Source organism: Lutjanus erythropterus, chromosome 24, assembly GCF_056507025.1.
Source record: "Lutjanus erythropterus isolate fLutEry1 chromosome 24, fLutEry1.hap2, whole genome shotgun sequence".
In the NCBI taxonomy this organism is placed as follows: Eukaryota; Metazoa; Chordata; class Actinopteri; order Lutjaniformes; family Lutjanidae; genus Lutjanus; species Lutjanus erythropterus.
In genome coordinates this window covers 7,983,799-8,009,828 of record NC_139340.1, presented here as the reverse complement: position 1 = coordinate 8,009,828, position 26,030 = coordinate 7,983,799, and the positions used below count along the sequence as shown (strand labels likewise).

The 26,030-nt window shown below is 39.9% G+C and overlaps 2 protein-coding genes across 10 annotated transcripts in view; both read right to left on the bottom strand.

Annotated features, from left to right (window-relative positions):
* Window positions 1-895: 895 nt before the first annotated feature.
* LOC146304637 (ribose-phosphate pyrophosphokinase 2) lies at window positions 896-9,938 on the bottom strand. Its single transcript, XM_084713445.1, has 7 exons — window positions 9,640-9,938; window positions 5,930-6,113; window positions 4,069-4,167; window positions 3,089-3,213; window positions 2,774-2,947; window positions 2,263-2,422; window positions 896-2,099 (listed from the first exon to the last, which is right to left on the bottom strand). Exons 1-7 carry the CDS (start codon window positions 9,759-9,761, stop codon window positions 2,007-2,009), a joined length of 957 nt encoding a protein of 318 aa, XP_084569571.1. The 5' UTR covers window positions 9,762-9,938; the 3' UTR covers window positions 896-2,006.
* A 6,043-nt stretch (window positions 9,939-15,981) lies between these two features.
* LOC146304636 (histone deacetylase 4-like) overlaps window positions 15,982-26,030 on the bottom strand; it is a 73,122-nt gene continuing 63,073 nt past the window's right edge. For 8 of the 9 annotated variants that reach the window (XM_084713344.1, XM_084713343.1, XM_084713345.1 and 5 more), the window contains 13 exons: window positions 25,362-25,495; window positions 25,157-25,259; window positions 25,014-25,060; window positions 24,544-24,651; window positions 23,985-24,040; window positions 23,599-23,686; window positions 23,385-23,504; window positions 22,268-22,365; window positions 21,605-21,723; window positions 21,293-21,426; window positions 19,108-19,192; window positions 18,869-19,013; window positions 15,982-17,561 (listed from right to left, as the gene is read on the bottom strand). In XM_084713344.1, coding sequence (XP_084569470.1) covers window positions 17,519-17,561; window positions 18,869-19,013; window positions 19,108-19,192; window positions 21,293-21,426; window positions 21,605-21,723; window positions 22,268-22,365; window positions 23,385-23,504; window positions 23,599-23,686; window positions 23,985-24,040; window positions 24,544-24,651; window positions 25,014-25,060; window positions 25,157-25,259; window positions 25,362-25,495 — 1,280 coding nt within the window. In that variant the 3' untranslated portion in view covers window positions 15,982-17,518. The remainder of the gene's footprint in view (window positions 17,562-18,868; window positions 19,014-19,107; window positions 19,193-21,292; window positions 21,427-21,604; window positions 21,724-22,267; window positions 22,366-23,384; window positions 23,505-23,598; window positions 23,687-23,984; window positions 24,041-24,543; window positions 24,652-25,013; window positions 25,061-25,156; window positions 25,260-25,361; window positions 25,496-26,030) is intronic. The other variant, XM_084713342.1, reaches the window with a different exon arrangement.

Below are 26,030 nucleotides of genomic sequence, written 5' to 3'. Positions count from 1 at the left end.
ATAAATTTCTGAGTTTTTATGTCACAATTTAGACTTTTGAACAAGCAATTTTAACTTGTTCATTATTTCAGCTTTTTAACTCATATTTTTTTTATTTATTTATGACTTTATCTCATAATCTAGATTTATTATAATTAACAATTTTCTCTCATTATTTCTTTTCATCTCATAATTATAATTTACCATGGGGATTTTTTTTTCTCTACCTTGTAGAAATGAGTTTCCTTAAATTAACAAAGTAAGATTAAAAACAAAACTTCAACCAGAAGTTCTGACAAGGCTGACACCAACAGAATCTAGATGGATAAACAGCACGACAGGTAGTAGGAAAAATATGTATTTTTTAATTTTGAGGTGACTTGTCCCTTTGAGAGCCATAAAAAGGAGTTAAAAACACTATTTTAGGGGATAAATATTATTTTTTTGAAAAACTTTGATTGTGCTGGAGACCAACTCCTATCATGTCACCAGTTACAAATAAATTACTAGATAAATGTAATTATAATCCATTCATCATTGAGAATAATGTAATTAGTTACTAATCAAAATGCTGGTGATCACAAAAAGGGTTACAACCAAATATTCTTTTCAGGTCGCCTGGCCAAAGACCTGTACTCTGAGTGACCTCTTCTAGTTCATCATATTTCAAATCAAAGTTTTCTCCACTGATGTTACACACAAATGTAAATTTACTAGTCATGCTTCGTGCTAATAAACCTGAGCAGCCTCATGATGTCACAGTGATGTCATCTGGGTTATCTCATCTTGGGCTTGGAGATGATAAATCTGAACAGGTCATGTGGCACAGTGGGGGAAAGAGAGAGTCTCGTGAACAGATGCTGACCAACATACAGTGATTTTCTGATAAAAAATGAAGACGAGCAGGACACAGAGCGTCTGTAAGCCATGTCAAAGCTTTATTGTCAAAGAAACAGCTTGAAGTGTTACATATAAAAAAAAAAAATTAAATCACGCTTCTCCACCAACTCTTTTTTTTTTTTTTTTTTTTTTTAATTTCCACCTACAGGCAAACAGTGAAATCTGCCTCATTGGAACTAAAGTGACCCATTACAGCTGTGATGACAATCAACACTAGTTAACACTATAATCAAGCTTTGGGCTCAACTGGTTTTTCGTGACCTTTTGGAAACACGGGCACAGCAGCGCCCGCTACACCTCGTAATCAGACACAACAGACCCGTCAGAGCGTTTGGAGAGCTGTCGCTATGTTTTAGAGCACTGAAGCAGCTTATAGTGGGAGGAATGACACTGTGGAGATTAAGATGCATCGGCAAAATCATGAGGATCACTATAAAAACCCTGAACAACAGAGGAAATTAAGTAATTTGACTCCTGTTTGTGTCTGTGGTCACATCCACACATTTTCCATTACCGTCTGTGGCCAGATGATGGCGCCAAGCAGAAATTCTTACAATCAATATAGCATCATTAGCTAGTTAGGGGTTAGGCTCTATTATTTTAATACTTTCAGCAGCTGTTAAAGCAAAGTTGAAGGGGAAAAGGTGCACATTTTTCACATTTTTAACTATTTTTTTTTATTACTTTGTGAAGCAAAAAGGGCCAAAATATCTCTAATCACATGACAGAGTGGAACGCTTCATTTACTGTGAGGTACAAATAATACAAAATGGACCCTTTGGATAAAGTGAAGGATAGGCCTCAGGTGATCAAGGTTGGCAGAACTGAAATGAAACAAGAGGAAGAAAAATAAACAAGAGATACTCATAAATACAAACTTGGTCTTCAGAGGTGGAAGTGGTCAGTCGCTCTGTCTCCTGCGTGAAAATGTCAAAGACGATGTGTGGGCGTGACCTGCAAACAGTCACATGGGGTTGGCCAGAAACCATCAGGCCCGTTTTTTTTTTCTTTTTCCAAGGCGTTCTGGAGGATATGCGGCAGAAAGTGCCAGTCGAGCGGGCCTGAAGGGGAGCGAGGAGGAGGAGCAAGAGAAGGAGGGAGGGCCGGGGGTCGCCCTCGCTCCGTCTTTACAAAGGTACGTGGCTGAAGAGGTAGGACACGGACTCGCCGTTGTGGGTTCTCCTGATCGCCTCCGCCAGGATCATGGAGATGTCGATGACCTGGAGGAAACGAGTCAGACATGAGCAAAATAAATCCTTAAATCTACATCCTGTAATACTTCTATCATTTGTTCTGTTTATTCTATTGAACTGTGTATCTGTCCTGGAAAAGCAACTCCAATCCAATTAAAACATGTAGCATCTATTCTGTCTGTGTGTGTACCTGTATTTTCGGGCACGCCTTCATCTTCTCCTCCTGTGGGATGGTGTTGGTCACCACTACGGCCTCAAACGGGGCGCTGTTGATGCGAGAGATGGCCGGACCGGAGAAAATGCCGTGCGTGAGGATGGCGTAGACCTTTATCGCACCTGCGTCGATCAACCTGGAGAAAGGAGAGGTAAAAACTGTAAATGCAGAGTTTATTCTTCTTGTTTTATAATACATACAGCAATTTATTTCCTCTCTTCACTTGCTGTTGCTTGCAGTTTTCATACCGAGGCATGAAATGGATCAAAGGTGCAAATCAAAGCTGATAAAAGCTGCTTATCAGGTTAAGATTAATATGCAAACGTCTGCAAACACAAAGCAAACAGAGTCCAACTCTGAACACACTGTGAAGCCAGTTTAAACTCAGATAAAAGCTCTTTGCTCTTTGTTTCCACAACCCTGTTTCAGTTTGTCCGTCACACACCAGCAGAACAACAGCAAAAGAAAATATTTAAATGACACTGACTTGTCGGCGGCATGGCAGATCGTCCCGCAGGTGTCAGCCATGTCGTCCACCAGGATGGCCACGCGGTCCTTGACGTCTCCCACCAGCACCATGCGGTCGACCTCATTGGCCTTCTTCCTCTCTTTGTGGATGAGGGCGAACTCCACGTTCAGACGGTCTGCGATGGACGTCACGCTGGACAGAGGACATGAAGAGAGACACATTAAACACAGACTAAACCCTTCAATGCTGTAATCCTCTTGATCTGGCCGCACTGAAACCTGCCAACAAATCATCATCGAAAGAAGCTTCTCGAAGACATCATCACTATCTTACCGCTTCGCTCCTCCGGCGTCTGGAGACACGATGATACAGTTTTTCCACTCTGGGATATTTTCTCTGATCCACTGCAGAACGGCAGGTTCTGCGTAAAGGTTGTCTACAGCGATGTCAAAAAAACCCTGAAAAGAAAAAGACAAACAGCCAAAAATGTTTATTTTTTCTTCTCATGAAGTAACAACAAAGTGCAGCAAAGTCAGCCCAGGAAAAATCAAGCATGTAAAACAAATGTAACTCAATCCACACACATTTAATAAAAAAGAAGATATTAAGTTAATAATAATAATTTAAAATAAATCACAAGTAAAATTCGGCATCGTTTTTGTATTATAAAGTGATCCTGGTCCCAGTCTGTAGAGACGTCTTTTCCTAGTATCCTGCTTTTGTTTTGTGCATTTACTCAGCTTACCCTGATTTTTTAGAAAACTGGAGATGCTACCTGATAGAGTCCAGGATTCTGTGGCATGTTAACACTTAATCCAGGTGTCTGAATCATCTCTGAGAAATCAGGATGATCAGAAACCTGGATACTGTTATGGTCATGCACACAGTGACACACATCCCAAACACAATCCAAAACAAGGACACTCATGCACATGTAAATACACTCATTGTGAGATGAGATCTATGGTTCTGGGATACTCTGCCGATGAACTATGATGCAACATCACACTCGACCGCACACTGCTCGCTCCAAACCTCAAGTGTGGACTGTTTGGAGCGAGCAGATGAGAGTAACTGTAGTAGAAATGTTGATTCTATTAAAAAAAACAACCCCAACTACTAAGCTAGTGATTGACATTGTTGATCAGTGTGTTGAACCTCCTGAACTTGCTAAACAAAGCTAAGCTAGCAGTTGAAATGGCCTACATTTTGGCTACCAGTGAAGGTTATCTGATATTTCCTCGCTCACACCAAAACTGTTCTGTTCGAGATGACAGCTGAATTAAAGTTTCACTGTAAATGTGCGTACTGACCTGGATCTGTGAGGCGTGGAGGTCCATGGTGATGATGTGGTCGGCGCCGGCCACAGACAACATGTTTGCCACCAGCTTGGCTGAGATGGGTGCTCGACTCTGGGACAAGCATCAAGACACAGTCGCTTGAGGTGAGTAAGTAAGAGAAAAATGTTGAAACTTTTTTTTTTTTAAACACACTGGAAAGTTTGCCTTTTTAAATCATTTGATCTTCTGCTTTTGACCTTGAGTGGTTTTTAAGACGGCCTCCTTTTGCCAAGGGGACATTTTCTCAGGACTTTACATGTGACCTTTACGTTACAGTCAGTCGGTCTAAAAATCTCGACCTCGCAGCCGCCACAGGCGAGTTCACTGAAGAGAAGTCAAACACTGTGTAGACGTACACGTCAGGCAGCAGGTGGCAGGGCTTGTTGACAAAACACTTAATTACCTGGAGACGGCGACTGAGCTGTGTGAGCGCTCTGAGGAAACACGGAGGTTGGATTGATAAACTGTCCACTTAAAACAGCTCAGTCCACATTTTTTTTGGTTTAAAATATTTTTAAAAATGTATTTTACTATCAAGTTTCACTCAACAGCTTCAGAACACCCACATCATCAAAAAACACTGTGCTTGTGTTTAAATCTGCAGTCCTGCAGGAGGCCTGCAAGCAGCACATTTTTACAAAGAGAAATCTTTATCCGACGTGGATGAGGAAGTGTTTGCAGAGCTCTGACCCTCACATATTACACCCTTATGTAAGTAAAATGCTCTACAAACATATTGAATAACTGTTCTTTAAGAGCAGCCAGAGTGAAAGAAAAGAGGAGTAACATGAGAGGAGAATAAGTCGGTGTAAAACTCTCCAGCTGCTGCTCTCTTGTTGCTTCATGTGGAGCTGATTTGCTGTTGTAGCGACATCAACCACTGAAGCAACACCAGATAATGATTTACAAGATAAGCAGGTCGCGTGAACCAGTTTCTCAGACTGCAAGAATGTCTCATGTGTCAATTTCTGATTTTTCCAAGAGCAGTAAACCAAACAGCTCAGACTGCAAATCAGAGCGCTGAGTGTTCTCAGTTATACCTCACTTTAAAGTTCGCTAACATGTCAACCTGCAGGGCTACAGAAGAAATACCTCCAGTATCTAGCATTTATACACAGTGTATAAACATTTATTAACATTATAGAGCTGCCAGGATACCAGAATTTACATCTCTGATACAATATTAGTATAGAAAACCTCATAATAACCTCAACAGACTTCAGAAAAGTCACTTAACAATGTCTGGTTCAAATCAAATTTCAGGCAGACAGTAGTTCAGTTCAGGACAAAGACTGAACTTTGTCCTATGACAACATATTATATATGGTTTCCACTGTATTTCAACTGGCTGCACAGCAGCACAAACACGTCTGCATTTTCTCTGACAGCATATGAGCGCCTATGAAGCATCGGTCAATTACGCCTAACAAGTTTTAACAGATGGAACCATTTATTGAGTTTATGTTTGCCATGGGCTCCGATTCAAAGCATCATATACTATGTGCTATAACTACATCTAGTGTGCAGTGTCCATTATATATAAATCGAAACGTCTAAATTTGAATTACATTTATTGAACCTTTATTTTGACAGGGAGTCATATACTGTATAACTTGAAATTACTGTAAATTTGCATTTTTTTCAGATGACTTGTAGTCCTTGTATGTTAAACATGGTGGGATGAGGGCTAAAGTAAAGCCACCACCAAAATACCAACATTTATTCCACGCCTTTGTTAAATACTCGATTCTGATTGGTCAGTTACAGCATTCTGTTGGAACTAATAAATGTCCAGCAACACACAGTACAAGCTGACGAGTGTGCGTGCGTGTACCTTGTCCTTCTTGTCCTGCCGGGCGTAGGGGAAGCAGGGGATGACGGCGGTGACGCGGGACGAGGAGGCGATCTTACAGGCGTTGATCATAATTAGCAGCTCCATGAGATTGTCGTTAATTTCGCCACAGCCGCTCTGCACGATGTACACGTCCTCGCCGCGCACGCTCTCTCCGATTTCCACACTGTTGGGACCAAAAAGAAGGGAAACATGTCAGATTTGAGGGCAGATTTGACACTTTCAGACTTGTATTTCAAACCTGAACCACCTATAGACAGCAGCAATTAACATTTTAACAATCTTTCCAAATCAAAATGGCACTTAGTTCATTATGAAGCTCCTATGGCACATTTATGAGCAGTGAGTGTTGATCCACTCAGGTTTGACTCAGATAAAACCTGTGTAAAGTTATGTGTGACGCAGCTGCCTTGAATACAACAAACAAGTTTGGGCCGAGCCCCTTCACTCATCTGAGGATGTTTGGAAAAGAAACTTTGACAAGCGCACACACACACACGGAGCGAACCTGCTTCAAACACTGCAGCCAGCAACATGTGTGTGTCAAAAATTCCTGCATGGGACGTGACCAGGTCCCCCCCGGGCTCCGTCATGTGACCAGTGGACACGTACAGTTGTAAAGGGTGAGAGCTGGGGCCTGTCTGTTCAGTCACATGGCTGATTTTTTTTTTTTTCAAAAAGAGGCCAGCACGAGCAACCCAGTGTGTCTGAGCATGTGGCGAATCACTGAGAATAAAAGGCTGCAACTCACATTTGTTTAAACTGTTTTTAAAGAGAGTATTTTGGGCTCAAAATAAAGGTCTTAAACTGGCAAAATTAGCATATAAATCAGGGAACCCCAGGAAATAACTCATCCAATCAGTGGTCAATGCTAATGTTCTCTGTGCTGCGGACACATTTGGGCAGTTCTTGATCTTTATTCGTCTTCACATGAGCCAGAAAAAATTTGCGTTTGATAAAAAAACAATGAACAGATCCATTCAGGATGGACAGGCACCACCTTGAGCAAAAACATTTCCAGACAGGTAAGTTGTGCAGTCAAGGTGGCACAAAACACGGGAAAAACAGGACACAAAAAGTGACAACTTCCACTAAAGAAAGACCGAGCAGAAGAGCCACATCTGGGGCTTATTGTCTTCCTGCACTGTGTTTTATTGGTTTATATAAAAGCTTTTTAACAACCCTGTTTCATCACAGGCCTGCCATCTTTGAATAAAAGTGAAAGTATATATTTTCTTCTCAAGGGCAAATTACGCTGAAAAACAAAACTAGGTAGTGTCAATAAAATCTTTATTTAGACATTTCTGCCTGTGCAAACAAACAAGTCTTCCCGCTGTTTAATTCCCAGAAACCCACTCCCCCTGCTCTGGTCCTTGACCTCTGCAAGTCACCTGCATTGGAGCTGTGAGAAGAGCTGTTATTAGCGTCCCTTTCTCACCTCGCTGTTAGTCTGCGAGGATGAGAAAATCTTTGTTTTGCACTTTGTGTCGCCCAAACAGCTGCGTTCCCTAGAGAGAAACCTCAGCATGGATAATCGAGAGTTTTCCCTGGATTTTTAGAGCTCCGGTGGGTGGGAACATCCCCAGCAGAGACAGTCTTACATGGGATAAAAGGGTCAGGACACCTTTACAAGCTCTGACCGTGTTTAATGGAGGAAACTGTAGTGTTGGGGCTCACTTTTTAGTTCTCGTGCAAAGGAAAGATTACAAAACAACATATGCCATGCGGTCGATGCTGGACGCTTTAATCCAGAGTGCATTTACAATAAAGTGAGTGCATCAGTGAGTGACCCCACCGGGGAGGAAATCCAACTCTGAGCTCCCTGAGCTGCAGGATCACAAAACACATTAGTGCAGCACAGAGAACAAAATGCACTTAGATGAAACGGTCTGCCACAGATATATGCTGAACTTAAAGCTGCATTGGAAAAACAAGTGTTGCGATGCGTTCAGGCCAACAAAGCTGAGCAAATGGGCCAACATGAAAGCCAAAAGGTCATCCTGCAGAAGAGTTCAAACAAGCTGCAAGACCTTAGCAGACTCTGCTCATGTCCAGGCAGCCAAGTGGGCAGTAAACAGTAATAAAAGTCCTTTGTGATGCTAATTTTAAACAAGGTTAGCTGCTAGCGTGCAGTCACTGATTCAACTAATGGTCAGCTTGGCTTTAGAAATGAGCACAAATGAAGTGCATGTGATTTTAGCACTGGTGAGTTATGTTAACTATCTTCTCTTGCAAAGCAGGCAGTACTGAGACCTACCTATGATAAATAACTCTCATTTAACTGAAAAAAGGACTAGAAACAATATTTAACATTTAATACCTCTGTCTAAGTTGCTGCTATGGCTGAAGTTGTTTATTTGGCTGCTTCTAACCCTGTGAGATGCTTGTAGCTGCAGTTATCGTCTGTAATTAACCAGCTAATGTGAATCCAAGGGAAGTGACTCTAAATTTACAAGCATCCATTGTACCACTCAGTATGATGGTTTGAAAGTGCCTAGTTGTTTTTTGGAATATATAAATAAAGAAAAAAATATCAGGAGAATTTTGGACACAAGTGGTATTGCAATAGCATCCAGCGAGCTAATGGTTAGGTGAGGGTGCTGAGGTGTCATGTCAAATTTTGTACACCCGTAACAATTTGTTCCCACTTCAAAACGAAGGTGAATCCGAGACGAGCGAAAGATCTCGCGAGAGTAATAATTTAAACCAAACCGTGATCTTTCTCTAACCCTTACCCAGTCTTTTTGTCCCTAGAAAACTAAGCATATCTTTAATACAATGCTGTCATGTTATAAAATATAATAAGCATGTACAAAAGGGGAATAATCAGGAGACAGTGCGTCCAAATCTCGTGAGAGATTCGAGAAATCTCAGGTTCCCAACTAGACACGATTCAAAACTTTCTGTCTGCATTTATGCTTTAACGGACTAATAAAATAAGCAGGAATCCTTCTCAGAGATATGGTTACACCACATTTATACTAACAGAATGGGCTTGCGGAACTCTTTTTGCCTCTCATCAGGTCGTGTGTTGAAGGAACCCGAGATCCGCGAAAGATCTCGCGAGAGTAATCATTGTAACACAAACAATCATTTTCCCCTAATCCTTAAATACCGTTTACTGTGCTCCAACCAACTCTAGCTCTTAAACACAGCGGTGTCACATTATAATGCATAATGTGTGCAAACTGCACAATGAACAACTTGTGCAAATCTCGCGAGACTTTCGCAAATCACGGGTTCCCTTGTAGGCTCGACCCAATTTGTGCCTCCCATCTCAGGGGGAAACATACGTAGTTAGCATGATACGTAGAGAACAAATTGTAGTGTTACGTAATATCACAACTACTGTGGTTCATTCTAACGGCCACACAACCAAAGCAGATATACTTATAAAAGCTCAACGTAAAGATCCCAGGGCTAGCAAAGCTGTCCGATAAAGGACACAGTGGAGTTAGCTTGCTAGCCTGGTGTGTTTACATATGCTAGCTAGTCACGTGTAGACGTCAGGGCTGCCCGCTGAATAGTAAACTATTGTTAGCTTCAAGCTAACCTGCCCACATGTGATACCGAGGCTGAGGCAACATGAGCAGCTATACGCTCCCTAAAATATGCACCTTAAGCTTTAAACGTCTTAGTATCAAAAGCCATGCGAACAACACCCATCGTATAAACAGTAAAAATGTACTCGCCATGTCTCCTGGTTGCTGAATTTCTTCGTTATCACTTTCCCCAGCTCCAGTCCCAGCCGATCAGCCACTTTCTGGGACAGGTCGTGATGAGAGCTCCCGCTAAAAAGCACGATGTTAGGCATGTCCGAAACCCCGCTGCAGTTTGACCAAGAAAGAAAAGAAAAGAAAGCAAAAAAGTACCGAAAGTAATCCCCACTGAAGGGTTATGAAAATGGGAAAATTGGATTGCTAGTGTTGCAGCCTGAGCATTGCACTGGTGCAGCGGTGGGGACAGTGTGCAGAGAGGAAATATCAGGTCAGTGTTTGCATGGTAAAAGGGAAGTGCCCTCCCCTTATTGGACAGTGTAGTAGTCCTCTGACACATGGACACTTACGCTGCTGTATTGTTTACTAAACACACAATGATCTATTTCCGATATTTACAAGCAATATGAACTGTTTAAAACTATTTGAAAAGCCCACCTCTACAAATCTTATCTTGTTTTACTTGATTATGCACCGTTTTATCCTTTTATTTTGTATTTTTTTTGTATAATGTTTTATTTTTGTTGCAATATGCTATATAAATAATTGTTTTTCTAGTACATGAGCATCTTAATTGAAAACTGTCTCAACTGGCTTGTTAAAACCCACCAAACTAATTATTTAATAAATATTATCCTTAGTTACTCATTATAAAACTAATAATTATGAGTGTAATATACATATATTTGCTTTAAAAAAAAAAAAAAAAGTATATTTATGAAATTTATTCATTAAAGAATTTTTATATTGTCTTTTTGTGACCTTGCCCATATTTTCTTCTGTTTATTTTGAATCAGAAATACTTCACTGATCCTCCAACCAAGAATATATTTATATGCATAGAGAATGCATTGGAATATAATATGACAACAATATAAACAGAAAGAAAAAACATATTTCTATGTATATGTATAATTCAATATATAATATCAGTGTAAATAAATAAAGCTAAATATGTATATATGTAATACAATTTAAAGTTTAGTCATTTTTTAATAAAAAAAAAGCCAACAAATTCAGTTTCCAGCCTTTTGCTGGTTTTCTTCATCTTTTATGATAATAGACAAAATATCAGTCAAAAACTAATACTACTAAACTAATAATAGGATTTTTAGACCATTTTGTGACATTTTAGAGACTTTTTCATTTGAGGAGGAGAAAGGAGTCACCTGACAGCTGCTGCTGCTGCTTTAGACTCTTGACTGAATCCAACATGCACACTTGTGATATTGGTTCTTGTTATTAGATTTTCCACTCAGTAAGAAGTCAGCTGAGACTCGATGCCTCTCGTGTGTCGTGTTCGTTTTGAGTGGTGGCAGACGAACATCAGACCATCATTACTGTCATGTGCTGGCAGCTAATTCACCCGTCTTCAGATCCAGACACTGCAAAACGTTCATTGGAGATATCCTGTTACAATAAAGAAGGAGGGTGACGCAGCTGCCCTGTCTTTCCAAACACATTTCAGGAATTTAACTACTGCACAACCTCCACTATTGATTATTTACACTTGTATTGCACTAACATGGACTTTGAGTACTCATAGATTGTAGGATTGGATTACAGGGACAGTTTTGATTATTTATTTATTTTTTAAAAAAAGGTCAGGAACTTTTGGGGCTATTTTAGGAATTTTTCACTTGAATAACAAGCTGTCTGGACAAAAATCAATTCACAGACAGACAAAGTATTAACAAAGACTTTCTTATCACTTGTGATGTGTACCATCTCTTCTCAAAGGGATAGTTTGGATTATTTGAAGTGGGGTGTATGGGGTACTCATAGTCACAGTATTACATAGGACATGGTATTAAGTTGATGGCTGAGAGGACCTGCGTTCTTAAAACCTCATGCAGAGACAGTTACACCTGAAGCAGCTCAAGGTTTGAAATAAACAGTTTAAAAAGACTGTCTGTCTGTCTCTGTTGCTCTGTCTTGTCTGTCTGTGTCCTTCTGTGTCCAACTTGGACATTTTAGACTGCAGTTTTTTTTTCAACTGTTAATAAATTCAAACCTTGAGCTACTTCATATTAAATTCTTTCCTTTTAGTCCTTTACATATTTCACTGTGCTGTTACACACAGGCGATTGGCCAATTACACCAACTTGAGCTTGGTCCTGTCCTCTGGTAGAATGACCTAAAGCTGTTTCTTGGCAGTCAAAACCTCATACAGAGAGATTTACATCTGAAGCAGGTCAAATTCTGTCTGTCTGTCTGTCTCTGTCTGTTGCTCTGCATGCTTGTCTGTGTCTGTCTGTCTGTGTCTTTCTGTGTCCAACTTGGACATTTTAGACTGCAGTCTTTTTTGACTGTTAATAAATTCAAACTCTGATCTGCTTCATGTAAAATTCTTTTCTTCTTTCTTTCTTCAGGTTTATTTTCTTTCAGCTTTCTATCGTTACTTTAAAAAGGCAGGTATTCAGAGTGGCTTCAGCTTTTTTTTTTAACAAACATTCAAATGTTCCACATGATTCAAACATCATATCATAAAGGCAGCTATTCAGTGTGGCGCCAGCCTTTCTACATACATTCAAATCATTCAAACTTTATTGTATTCAAGGCAGCATTGCAGTTTGGCTTCAAGCATGTGGCATTCACACCCGCAGTTTCTTCAAAAATTACTTCTCTAGTTTGTGTTATTTTGTGACTTTGGTGAATCCTAACTAACACAGAAGTCAGAAATTAACGACAAACTTACTAATTAAGGCAGACCAGCAACCCTTGTGTTCTGTCCTTTTGCCAAAGGAGTTTGGTTTATTTACACGGAGCAATATTTGGTTTATATAACGGTGGTTTCCCATCAGAAAAAGCTGACTGATACACTATAGATAAGTACCTCAAATAACCCCACTTCAAAAAATCCAAACTATCCCTTGAAGAAGAGATAACACACATCTTCACAAGTGATAGCAGAATCTCTGTTAATACTGTGTGTATCTGTGAATTGATTTTACCCAGACTGCTTGTTATTGATGTGGAAAATTCCTGAAACAGCACCAAAAGTTCTGCAATCCTGACCTTATTTAACCCTTTTATTCAACCTGCAAAAAGAAAAAGAAACACAGCAACAGATTGTTGTATTTTTCAGAAATATATTTTATAGATGATGTCAGAGATGAAATGTCCAAAGCGTAGGTCCCAAAGAAAGATAACATTTTTCATCAATAGAGACAAACAACAAACAAAAAATAACTTTTTTAATCCATTTACATGTAAACCGAGAATTGCTCTTGAGCCACAGTGGTTATATATATAGAACTGGCCGAGGTGGGTGTGACAATCAAAACGACGATGCCCTTTTTTTCCAAACCGATATCCGTCATCATTTCTCTACCGTTCAAAGATCTTTGACAGAGGAACATTCTTTGGGAGTCTTGTTTAAGGTGTGAATGTAGCAGAGGTTTGGCAGAGCGTGTTTCTCTTTAGCACAGTCCATACATGTCATAAGTGCTGAATCATGTTAAAATCACTTATTGGAAACGATATTCAATAAGAACAATATCAAATGTTTCTCAGCGGAGTCATTTGGACAAAGTCTTCTGAATTGTTTGCACACCAGAGAGGAAGAAACCCCATCCTGCCTGGTGCTCTCGGGAGTTGCCGTGGGAGGTGTTTTAATTTTTTTAAGTCCTCCAGTGTTCTTCTTCTATTGTGCAAATACATTTTTGTTACATAGACAAGCAGGCATGCTGACTCACAAACCATGCAAAGAGTTAAAGTTGGCGCGAGCAGACGGCAAAAAACGAAAGAGTAGTATTAAAAGTTTCTACAAAATAAAAACTCAAATTCACTTACAAAATAAAAAATAAGCCAAATTAAACGAGTAACAAGTGGAATGTTTTGTTAGACATGAAAAAATAACAACTAAAGCTCAAATTTTACAAGTTTATAAAATGATATTAACTTAAAATAAACATGATAGTCGTCTTTAATCAGGTGTTTAACAAAGCAGTTGACAGATGGGGGTTAATTTGAGTGATCCACTACTGCACTGTAAAAAAAAAAACAAGTTGAGAAAACTCAGAATTTCAAGGCAAGAGTACTTTTTTGACTTCTGAGTCAAGCTCAAACACTTTTGAAATTAAAGTATTAAAAAAGTTTCACCGATCTGTAATCTTTTGTTGAGATAATTTTTCTTTTCTTCTTAAAAAAATGAAAGTAAATGATGGTTTATTCAATATTTTCATTTTGAATAATTTCAAGGCAACTGTCTTCACTAAAATTTTTGAGTTTTAAAATAAACAAAACAAAAAAAAGTTTTTTTTTCTGACCTATAATCTTTTGTTGAGATAATTTCTTCTTTAGATAAACTTGATTTTTTATAAACAAAAAGTTTGGAGTCAACTCATTAAAGTGAAAGTGAATAATGGTTAATATTCCAATATTTTTTAACTGCAACTATTTAATTTTCAAGCACCCAAATAATGACGAATCAGGTTCACAGCTCACTGTAATACAGAAAATTGAACAACCGAACAATCTTTGGTTTCTAAAACTCAGAGATTCAAATTTATCTAAAGAAGACGAGCAAATTATCTCAACAAAAGATAATAAGCAGGGATAACTTTTTAAGATTATTTCAAAACTTAAGAGTTTGACTTAAACCAGTCTTCAAGCACCCAAATACTTTAATAATACTAATAATTTTTAAATACAGACTTTTGGTGGTATCTAAAACTCAAAGATTCAAGTTTATCTATAGGAAAAAAGTTAATTCTCTCAACAAAAGACTAAAGTTTTTCAAACTTAAAGCTATAATATGTAACATTTCCTCATTAAAATGTCTAAAAACACCCAACATATGTTATATATATTTTATGAGCAGTGTACGTAGATAATTCAAGGTAACATGCGTTGCTAGCTCGTTGCTATATGCTTTAACTTCTGTGAAAACGCAGGATATGTCAGATACATCAGAGAGTGAGGAAGGAAGTCAACAAATGTAACTAAATGTAACAATCTATTAATATGATCACGTCCGTGAACGTGATTTCTGCCTGAGTCGTGTCAGATTGATTTTCATCTGCGGTGGTGATCGTTCAACAGTGAAGACAACAACCCCCATGATCGCACGCTACTTGATGATGTCATCAAACTGTCTTTTGTTGTTTTAATATGTGAGAGTTATATATTTGAAGTTGTACCAAATGTTTCCAACAATGTTCAAACTCAGTTTATTTATTGAAGCTAACTGCTAGCTAGCCATTGCTAGCTAGTTGCTATATCTCCCTGAAAAGATGGGATCTTTTGCATACATGCATAAAAGTGAAGATAACAACTCCCATGATCCCACGCTACTTCTCAAAGTCACCAAACTACGTCTTTTGATATCGTTTTAATATGACAGACACCTCTAGTGGCAGAGCTTACATATTGCACGTTTAAGAGCTTGAATGAGACTTAAAACTCAAAAATTAAGTGAAGACAGTTGCTTGAAATTCTGAGTTTTCTCAACTTGTTTTTTTTTTTTTTTCCAGTGTGGTATCAGATCAGTTGAAGTCAAGCAGGAGGAGGGAAGGAGGAGGCACTGATGTCGTGGAGAGTCAAACATGATAGTGCAACACATGCTCAGAAAGAGATTTTTAAAATTGTCGGCTGATATTTTCCATCCAAAACTCATCGAAAAATTCCACTTTTTCCACGCGCGCGTCCCCTCCGTGTCTTTTCCCGTCCAGCTAGCTACATAAAACGGCCTCGAAACCTCTTTTTGGATGTGTTGTCACAGTCGAAAGGTTAAGTGCATATCACCCATGCACGAGAGCATCAATTAGGCAACAAAGTGATCAAACGTTTTACTCTGAAGGTGTTCAAAAAAGTCAATTGCAGTGCCGTGTAATGATTCACTTGAGGGCGAAACAGTGCAGTCGATGACGAGTTTAAATATGCTGCTTTTTTTTCAAAGTTCATGGAGTAATATCGTACACCATACTGTTTGTCGCTCACAATATCATAGCTGTCATTAGTTAGAGTACATTTATAAATTTTCCATATACAAATCTCCTATAAACAGTACATGTTATAAATACACAATTGATGAAAATGCAGAAAGGCCGAGAGAGCCGTAGAAAGAAAGAAAGGAAGAAAGAAAGTTGCTCCTTATTTTTGATAAATACAAGAAAGAAAGAAAGTTTTTTGAACAAGAGGTGACAATAGTACTAAGTGTGTGAATGGCAGCCCTATAACTATCCAGAAAACGGATAAAAACACAGAACAAAATCTATGGATGAAAAAAGTTAGAAAAATAATCTTATACAATAAAAAATAAAAAGTGGACACGCTTACCAAACACGTTTTTTTTTTTTTATCGATATTGTAAATTGACAACTCGATGTGGAAATCATACATGTAGATACAAACAGGCAATACTCGATTACTGCCTCTCAAAATATATTCAATTCAATATACATGACTAATGTTTAGCTCACACTAGCAAACCAAGGTAGCTGCCAACCGGCGAAGCATGGGAGGCCGATCGGCACGCGTACGGAAATGCTCACTCGATCTGTGAAGGATTAAATTAGTAAACATTTAACTGGGTATACTGGGGGCCTCATCTGAAAGGGCCAATACGAGAAATGTTTGTCGACTTGCCAGCTAAGTGGAGTGAAAGTACTACTGTAAATGCAAACTCATGCTTTGGCTTTTCTTGCTTGGCTTTCTCTTTTGGATCACATTCAAAAATCTCTCTGCTCAAACGCATGCTTTATGTGTTTACAAAGCAATGACTTCAGTTAAAGGGAAGCTACATCGAAGGCTGAACCTTTTTTTTTTTTTTTTAAGAGAGTTTTCAATCTAATTTCCTTGTCTGAAGGTCTCCATGTTTGCACCATTTCTCTACTGAAGCTGGCAACTACCTTTACAAAGCGGTTTCTTTTTTTTTCTTTTTTTTTTACAGAAAAATAGATCCATCCAAAAGTAAAGTAACTCTTCAAGAGAGGCTGTGAGAGACATTAAATGTTGTCTTCGTCACGTTCCAAGTAAACATGCTGAAAGATTGTTTGCTTTATTTTCGTCGTTCTTTCTTGCCCCCGCCCCCCTCCTCCCCCCAACCCCGGAAAAAGGACGGGAAACTTTCCGTCTCCTTCCCGCCCTCGCCGGTCGACTCCTCAGCGAGAAAAATCTTTTGACTTAAGGCAATCTTTTCCTGAACAATCCTGAAATCCAGCGGACCCCCCCCCACCCCTCACCAAGGCACTCCTCTCACTCGTCAACCTTTTCAATGACAGGCTGCTCCAGCGAGGCGACAAGTCTCGTCATCAAATCTTTGCAAAAGCCTACTCAAACTTCGGCCGACCAAAGTCCACAGTGAACTTGTAAAATAGTTTCTCAGTATGCCAGTACGTGATGCCCTTGTTTTCATCGGGAAAAATAGTCGAGAAAAAGAGAAAAGAAACTCTGCTGTCCCTGGTGTCCATGTGGTCAGAAGGCAGCTGTGTAAAGCACCGTTATGTTTCTGCACCTCACTATGACGAGACCTGATCTCGCCCCAAACACACTCGCCCGCCCTGCCGCCGCTGCCTTGGTCACGCAGTTAGCCGCTGTGGGCTAACGTGGGGGTGCGAAGACTGACAGAAAAAAATGTGTGTCTCTGAGCGAGCGCCGCCCAAGCAGCGCTGGTATGTTTAATTTTTTTTTCCAATTCAGTCCTCCGTCTCCTGATTGGCTCCCTACTCTGAGGCTGAGCCCACCCCCTCTCCCTCGTGTTTGGCCGAGGGGCCGCCAATCAAGGTGACTGACGTGGTGAGTGGGGTTAGGGGGACTAAATGAAGGGATCAGTCGAGACTCTTCGCAGCTCAAAGAGGCGTTCTCCGGAGAGGTCAATGGTAACAGTGTGACACCCTCGTGGTTCCCTCCGTTACAGTGGTTCCTCTTCCTCCATCGGCTCCTCCTCCGGCCTGCTGGACAAAAACACACACACAAACTTTTACTATTACTGTACCATTTTACTATAACAACTCTGTTTCATGTGAGACTGAAGTTAATATAATAAAGTTAACTTCATAATTCAATCAAACTTCAAGTCCTGTCAAACTTGTATTTCAGACATTATTAGGAAATTTTAAAGTTCTGATTTAAGTCTTACAAGGACCTGCAGGAACCCTGTTTAATCGGCTTCGTTGAGCGCAGGCATCATCAAATGCCGATTATCTGACAATGCCAGATAATCAGCCAGTTTAATCAGCGCGTCAGCTGCTCCAAACCACCCGCATCCCGCACCGCAGCGCTGCTTTACCAGCAGATAACCTCCTGACCGTCATGGACTTGAGACTCACTCTGCCGCTGTTTGTAGAGCAGCACAGTTACTCATCAATGCTCCTCTCCTCTTGACCTTTCACACATTTACATCACATTTATTTTTAGGTCACGAGAGGAACCTGTCTATATGTTGCTGTCGGTACAAACTTCATATCACGAGCAATTTTTGTACAATTGTTAATTTAATTCCATATTATTCCCTGTTTCATTGCATGTCTTGTATTGCTTTAATTTCTACTTGCCAGTGTAGTATAATCATGTCCTGTATGATTCTTTTTTTAAGCTAAAATTAATATTCTTTAGATCCCTGAGATCATCAGGTAAAGGTCTCCTCATGAAACCTAGAATAAATTAAATCAGATTATGGTGCCTTCAGTCATCATGGTCCTATTTTCTAGACTTCTCTCCCACATGAACTCAGGTCTGCTTCAGTGTCTTCTTTTAAAAGCAGAATAAAGACATTTCACAAGCTTTTAGTTAATAATACCTTCTTGTCTTATACATTTTTACTAATATTTATGTTCTTATATATTATTTTACATGTTTTAGCTCTGTATGATGTATTTTTGCTTTTTATTTTGAAGCATACTGAGTCTGTCTGTCATATGAAATGTGCTATATAAATCAGATTGACTTGACGATGTAATATTTTATATTTTAACATTTTAATGTCACCTTGTCAACTTATAAATCCAAAACAGTGAGGTTTGATGCACTTTTTATGGACTTTATGTATTGCAATGTGACTTTTCAGTTATCTCACTTCCTCAATACTTAATATCACTGCAGGATGTTTTGCAGGCTTGACTTTAACCGCTCCTAGAGGACACAGACTTCAGTCGAAGCAGAAGTGATTTTATTGATGAGCACAGAGCTCAGAGAGCTGGAAGGTAAAATCCTGTAAATATATACTGCGGAGCGACTTTAGCGGTGATTTTAGCTCCTTTACCTTTGATCCATGGCGTTGGTGTTAGCCACGGACAGAGAGGCCATGGCGCTGACGGCCTCGGCCTCCTCTGAGTCTCCTCGTTTGGCCTCCAGCAGGGAGAGTCCCAGCCGCGGCGAGTAGCGGTGCACCGAGCGCCAATACTTACCTGGAGAGAAAACAGAAGATTTTTCAGTTTTGTTTTTTGATGAAGTGACCAGTTAAAATTGGTTGTGTGTTTGTGTAACAGAGGCTGAACTCACTGTGAGTCTCTAAAACTTTCTCCAGAGAGCGGACAGCGTTGGGGTTGGGCCTCTGCTCGAGGACGGCCTTGGGCAGCGGGTCCAGCTGCACGGGACAAAAACACAGACGCAAAAAAAATGTAAACACAAGTATGGAAACGGGCTGCAATCACTATACTTTCCACAAGAGGTCACATGAGTTCATTCCACTCCCGGTCCAAACTCCAGCTGGATTTACTTCCTGGATCCCGGCTGGGTGACACAGTGACATAAAACCCTATTAACGACTAAGAAATCTACTTCTGCCTTCTGTTTTCCATAAACACATCAAGACAGAACACTGGGACTGATCAAAACAAGGGTGTGCAAAGAAGAAACAATCAAGTTTAGACAGTATAGTCTGATTTATAAATGCAAAACTTCATGTTTGTGCCAAAAACACTTAAAATTAAAGATTCCACGACTGCTTTGCACGAGATTAGTGCAGCTTTGTCCTAAAAATAATACATTATTTAGTTTTATCTGTGTGTTTTTCCATTTCATTGCGAACATAGCAGATTAAAAACAGGATTAAAATGAATGAAATCTCTAGATATTAAAATAATGGAGCAGCAGAAGCAAAAAAAATGTTTTTTTAAGGGTTGCTTTTGTATTTTTCAACCTCGACCCTTTTTTTCATATGTTTTTGTGTATTGAAACTAAGCTGCAATGTAATCCTTACATGCACCGTCAAAGTACGTCCACTTAAAGTGTTTGTGCCACCGACAGGCTCAGACTGTTATTTTAGGAATCACTACAGAGGCAGACCTTTTTTAAAGAGCGTTTTGTTTAACCAGAAACAGCTGTTTATTTGCTTTCGCTAAACTAACCAGACCTTTCCGCTGTTCCAACAATCACAAAGTCCGGTTGTTTGGTTGAAATAAACCTTTAGCTCACAGCGTTGGGTGAAAACGTCTGGAGAGGAGCGAGAGGAAGGTCAGACATCAGAGAGGCAGCAAGGAGAAACGGCACGTACAGCCAGAATATTTACACTTCTGACGCGGTGAATTAAGTGTTTATTTCGACCAAACAAGCGGAGTTTATTATTCTACAGAAAAAGCAGAAGCCAGCGGGCATCAAAACAGGTGCTCTTTGGATCCAAGGACATATCATGAGACCAAAAAAGAACAAGGGAAAGTTAAACTACTTTGTAAAAAATTTAAATCCTTTACTAAATAGGCTTTACGTCTACATGTGTCCTGACACGCCCTAAAAAAAAAAAGACTGAGTTGGCTTTTTAATTTTTACAAAGCAGTGTGCTGTGGTATTTTCTGGTTATGACTTATTGATCACAAAACAAAGTACAAGTCTTCTTTTCTTCTTTTGTTGGTGATTTTGGGAGCAGAGGAAAGACGAGCCAAGTTTTATTTTGTTTCTTGAGAATCTGACCTCCCTGTCGCTGCTTTCTCAGTGATATTTCTACATCCACTTCTGTGAATTAAAGGTTTACTTCAACCAAAACAGAGCTGCCGATTGTTGGAAAGAAGAGCCAAGGTGTTTTGTTATTTAGTTTTTGAATATCCTGATAATAAAATTATTGCTTCTGGAGAGGGAGAGCAATAAAACAGCTGTTTCTTGTTGAACAAAACATATTTTACTCTTTAAAAAGGTCTAAATCTGAGCCTGTCAGTGACAAAAACAAGCACTTTTAGTGGCGTTTTTCGACGGCGTGAAGTTGCCTGGGGGGATCAGTTTGGTTTCTGCTGGCTGAAGCGTTCTCCCTCAGTATTGGACCAATTTCAAAAACGGGTGTCTCCTTTAGACACTTGTATCCCGTTTTCATACATGTTTGCTGGCTTGGCCTCACTCGGTTTGACTTGGCACATTATAACAGGGCTACCCACTTGAAGGTGTGCCTTTTAACTTTAACCTTCGGTCAAGTCGAGCAGCTGTAAAACGGCGAACAAACATTACCTAGCTCTTTTATCATGACACAGCTAAACCATTTCCTGAACACAACTCCTTCTTTTCTATTTTTATCTTTCTCTTCCTGTACATTTTGAGCTGCACAAAAGACACAAAAGCACGGGAAAATAGTTAGATAATAGTTGTGAAACACCTGGCTGACAGTCAGACAGACACGTCACACTTTGTCCCGCTCATCTTTCCTCAGAGGGGACATTAATTAGGATTCAGATCCAGCGTGTTGTCAGAGCGACCTCCTTACCTCCTGGCCGAGCAGGGCGGCCACGCAGGCCTCAGAGGCGTCACAGATGGCAGTGAGGTCGTGACCCCCCTCCAGAGCCAGGACCACCCGCCCTCCAGCGAGGGTCATCAGCTGCCTGGTCAGATAGCCAAAACCTGAGCAGAGGACGTGAATTAATGTAAATGAATCCGCAGTATGAATTTAATTAACATTTTAGCAGCCTGTCACCTACAGAAACAATTTTCAACTTTTCTCAGGACCCAACTTTGAGTTTTGTGTGTCGACTGCTGCAGCGCGAGATAAGAAACACGCTTCACACAATCTCATACTCACACTTGGATGTCAGAGTGTAGCCGCCCAGCGGTGGAGGGTGTCCCTCCACGGCGTCAAAGCCGGAGGACACGAGCACAATGTCTGGAGCAAACTCATTGGCAATGGGCATCACCACTGACCTGAGGGACGGAGGGTGGAGTGTAAAGATTATACAGATCACACAGCCAAGATTTCAATGTGAATGGAGAAGATAATCAAACAGCACAAATGAAATGAAATTATTCATTTTATCAACCCGCAAACATTCAATCCTCAGTCTTTTCTTTCACTTTTCAAGCAAAAACGCCAAACATGACCAAACATTTGCTGCTATTATCTGCCTCATGAGCTCATAAATTAAAAATCTTTTTGAGTGAAAACATCTGACCAATTAAAACAATAAAAAAAGACTTCTTTAATTAAATAAACAATTAAAAACGCAGTGTATTATCTGGTAAAAAGGAGGTAAATATTCTTCACCTTCATGTAAGACCTTTCAACACTTGGACATTTAATTTATTTAGCTGGTTTTTTTTCAGTTCCTCCACACCTGCATAATGTTAAAAATCCATATTGAGTCTCAAAGTACTGGAATTACAATGAGGACTAGAGCTTCACTCTCAGGCTCTATTTTGTCATCTGCAGCGAAGCTGCTTCGTCTTCATGTGATCTGCTCTGTGGTACCTGAAGGCAGCGAGGTACTCTGCGTCTCCCATGGGTGGATCGAGGCCTCCGGTGAAGGCAACGTTGACGTTGAACCCGACTCCGGGCCCACTGCCCACCTGCAGAGACAAACACATGTGTGACTCATATTCATACAAACACGACAAAGAACAACAAATTGATATAAAGTCCTCTGGCTGTTAGCTGTTTAGTTTGTTTTTTATTATCACTCTATCGCTCCACCTCCAACTTTATTTTTCATTTGTTAGTTTTATTAGTTTTTTGTAAGTTTCAAACACTTGTGAAATCTGCTAGAGATATGCAGATGGTTTATATCACTGGAAGGATTAGCATTTAATGCATTTAAATCAGGCAGTATTGAATCTTTCTTTTTTAATTCAAAGCTCCTATTTAAGTTTTCAAAAGAAAGCATCAGATGCCATCGCACTAAAAATCCTCAAACAAAATCCTCAATTTGAATAAAACGATTCATCAAATTAAGAGTTAATCTTGTTTATTAAATTAAATTCTTTGACGAATACAACTCATCAGTCATTATTATTACTCCCTGCAGCAATATAATCATACACTCATGACAATAAAACATATTGTATTAATAAAAAAAGAAAAATTGTCATTTATGATGTTATTACGTTGCTGCTAGACTTCTCTTATTTTTTGTGTGGGAGTGCAGTTTTGAGGCGGCACTGAAAATGTTTTGAAAGGTTATGGATTGAAGCAGAATATTTAACTGCATAAAAACATGCTGTGAACTACATCGATCTTTTTTCAATAAATTATGGCTTTTAGTTATTGGAAATGTTTGGATCACACGAGTCAGAATCAATCCTGCGCAGCCACCACAGGAAATATCGAGTTTAAGAGAATGAATATACATGCGAAACATTTTTGAATTTCAATTTCATGGTTATGAACGAAGCTTTGAAACTTCCAGCTATTCCGTATGGCTCTTTGGACTGTTGGCCTTTTTTAACTGTATTCTGACATTTTACAGACTGAAATTGTGAAATTCTGTCATCTATGAAAACTGAATTGTGTTGCAAAATATTTCCCACAATGCACTGGGAATGCTGTGGTCATGTCTGGGGACAGCAAACACACGCAAACACACGCTCACCTCGTCAGGTGCTCCGCTGCCGGGGAAGAAGTTGCCGTCGTCATAGCGATGAATAGACAGGTAGAGGACATTGGGGTCATCGTAGAATGCTTGCTGGGTGCCGTTGCCATGGTGAACGTCCTGTGGTTGGACGGTAGAGACATGATGTAATCACCACGCTGTGTGCCTTTGAAAACATATACAGCACTATATATGCAAGCGGAGAGTCACTGACCCAGTCGACGATGAGGATCTTGTTGACGTTGAGTCGCTGCTGCAGCAGTTTGGCTGCGATGGCCACAGAGTTGAAGTAACAGAAACCCCTGAAAGAGCAGCAGAGAGACGGAGGGCTGAGTCGTCCCGCTGCTTATGAAATTCAGCGCCATTTTCATGTTTTTATAGTTTATTTTTATGTCTTCAAGCGCGTCGTGAGGAGGATATGAAACATAAATAAAGCAGTCTTTAAACAGCTGGCAGAATAAAGGCACTCAGAACTTTATGTGCAAATAAACTCGACGGTTTATGTAATTTGTGTCCTAGACGAGCCTGTTCCGACGCTGGTATTTGTATATGCATAGATTAAGTGTCTCCATCTGAGTGCGGTGACGGCTGTGGCCTTACATGGGAGTGCTTTCTTCTGCGTGGTGTCCAGGAGGGCGGACCACAGCGAAACCATTCTGGAGAGACAGACAAGAGCGACAGGAGTCTGTTAGCCACTGCGGCGCTGATCCCCACTCAGCGTTTCCTCTCTGTTTAGTAAGTAGCGGTGAACCACTGCTAAAAAACTGTAATTCACCCCCATACACACTCAGAAAATTAAGAGGGAAGCCTGTAATGATTAGAAATGGAGCTTCTGAATGGGAAACAATCTGACATAAAGACCTTTTAGTGCTAACTGTTACAGCTACAGCATCACTGGGGCATTAAATCTGACAAAGCAATAAAAAGTCAGCTGCAGTGAGCAGCAGTATGTGGTTATAAGTGAGTAAGACAATTAGAAAATGCCTTATGATATGATATTTTCTGCAGCAAATGATTAATTCATTCATTCAAATAAGCTGATACTGTGCTCGACAGATTAATGGATAATAAAAAGTACACAATAAATCTTGGGGAAATGATTTCACATGTCCTTCTCAGATTGATCAGGGTCATATTTTTTTTTTGTGTTCGTGGTTACCTTGAGCTCTCGAGTCGCCACTTTGAAAACGAGCTCCACCACCGAACCGACAGCGAGACGAGCCGCGCTGGAGGAGTGGACCTCGTTCCAGATGGTGTCGCTGTCCACCTGGAAACACAAAACACCAAAACGGTTCTCACACCTGAATCAAAGCCACGACGCGGAAGGATAGTGAAAGAATTAAGTCACAGATTCAAAGGTTACAGTTTTTTTTTTGGCCCACCATTAACTTATCAAATTATTTGATTTTATTTGCAGTTGTAAATGTAAAACCAGTTGCACGTAAAGCGTTTGTCCCAAACACTGAGACACCAGTGTGGGACGTGCCGATGCACTGTGTTATACATCATAATATTTTTGTGCATGATCTTTTTAAATATTTTATCAGTATTAGATAGATTCCATCATTTCAGAGATGCAATTGCATGTGAAATGTTTTAATTCCCTGTAAGAATGTGAATGTGACTCACCCCCACTCCTCCACACGGTAGCCGTACAAACATGGGTGTGATTGAACCTGGTGATCAGGAAATAAACATTAAAATATGGCTGGATATTAGCAGTTGAGTAATCCTAATGCTGTGTGTGTGTGTGTGTGTGTGTGTGAGCTTACAATCAAGTTTCTGTCGGAGAGGGTTGGTTCCATACAGCAGGACGTGGGCTTCAGAGTGAACCGTCTGCAGCTCTTCCAACGTGGCCTTCCTCCCACGGATACACTACACACACACACACACACACAGAGGGATACAACTCTCATATGCAGTTTTACAACTTTTGCGTAATGTTCACAGTGGAGTGTTTTTACTCCTGCAACACACCTCACACTGCGCTCTGAGTCCGGTTTCCTGCAGCCGAGACCAGATGCTCTGAATCCGGCCGGCGTGTTCGGGGTGACTGTTGGTGTTTCCACACATACACTGATGCTTCTGCATGAGAGAGTCGTACACTAGGCCTGAGGAGACACACAAACACACACACGTATTAACTATTTAATGACGGTTCAAACGTTTTTATAATGATTATTTGTCATTTCCATCAGGTTTTTCTTTATATTACTACTTTATTGTACTTTATTTTACCATTAATGTCTCTCTCTATTTCAGTAGTGCTTGTTTTTCTATCATTATCTTAGTATTCTGAATTGCACTTCCATACATTTTGCACTTTTATCTGTTTTAAATATGTTTTAAACGTTATGTGGTTCTCCTTTGCTTTAGTTTTACATGCTTTTCCTGAGCTTGATATATGTACTTATTTCTTTCACTGTGTTTGGGCTCAGTGCTGCTTGATTATGTGCTCTAATGTTCCAATTTTTCTATTTTTACAGGGGGGCTTGCGTGGGTTTCTGATTTTTAATATTTTGTTCTTTAAATCTTTTAATCTGGAAAGCTCTTCTTGCTTAAGCTTGCCATATAAATAAAACTACTATTATTAATTATTATTATTTTCTCTTGCAAAAATGCCAATTCCAGCTTCTCAAATTTTGG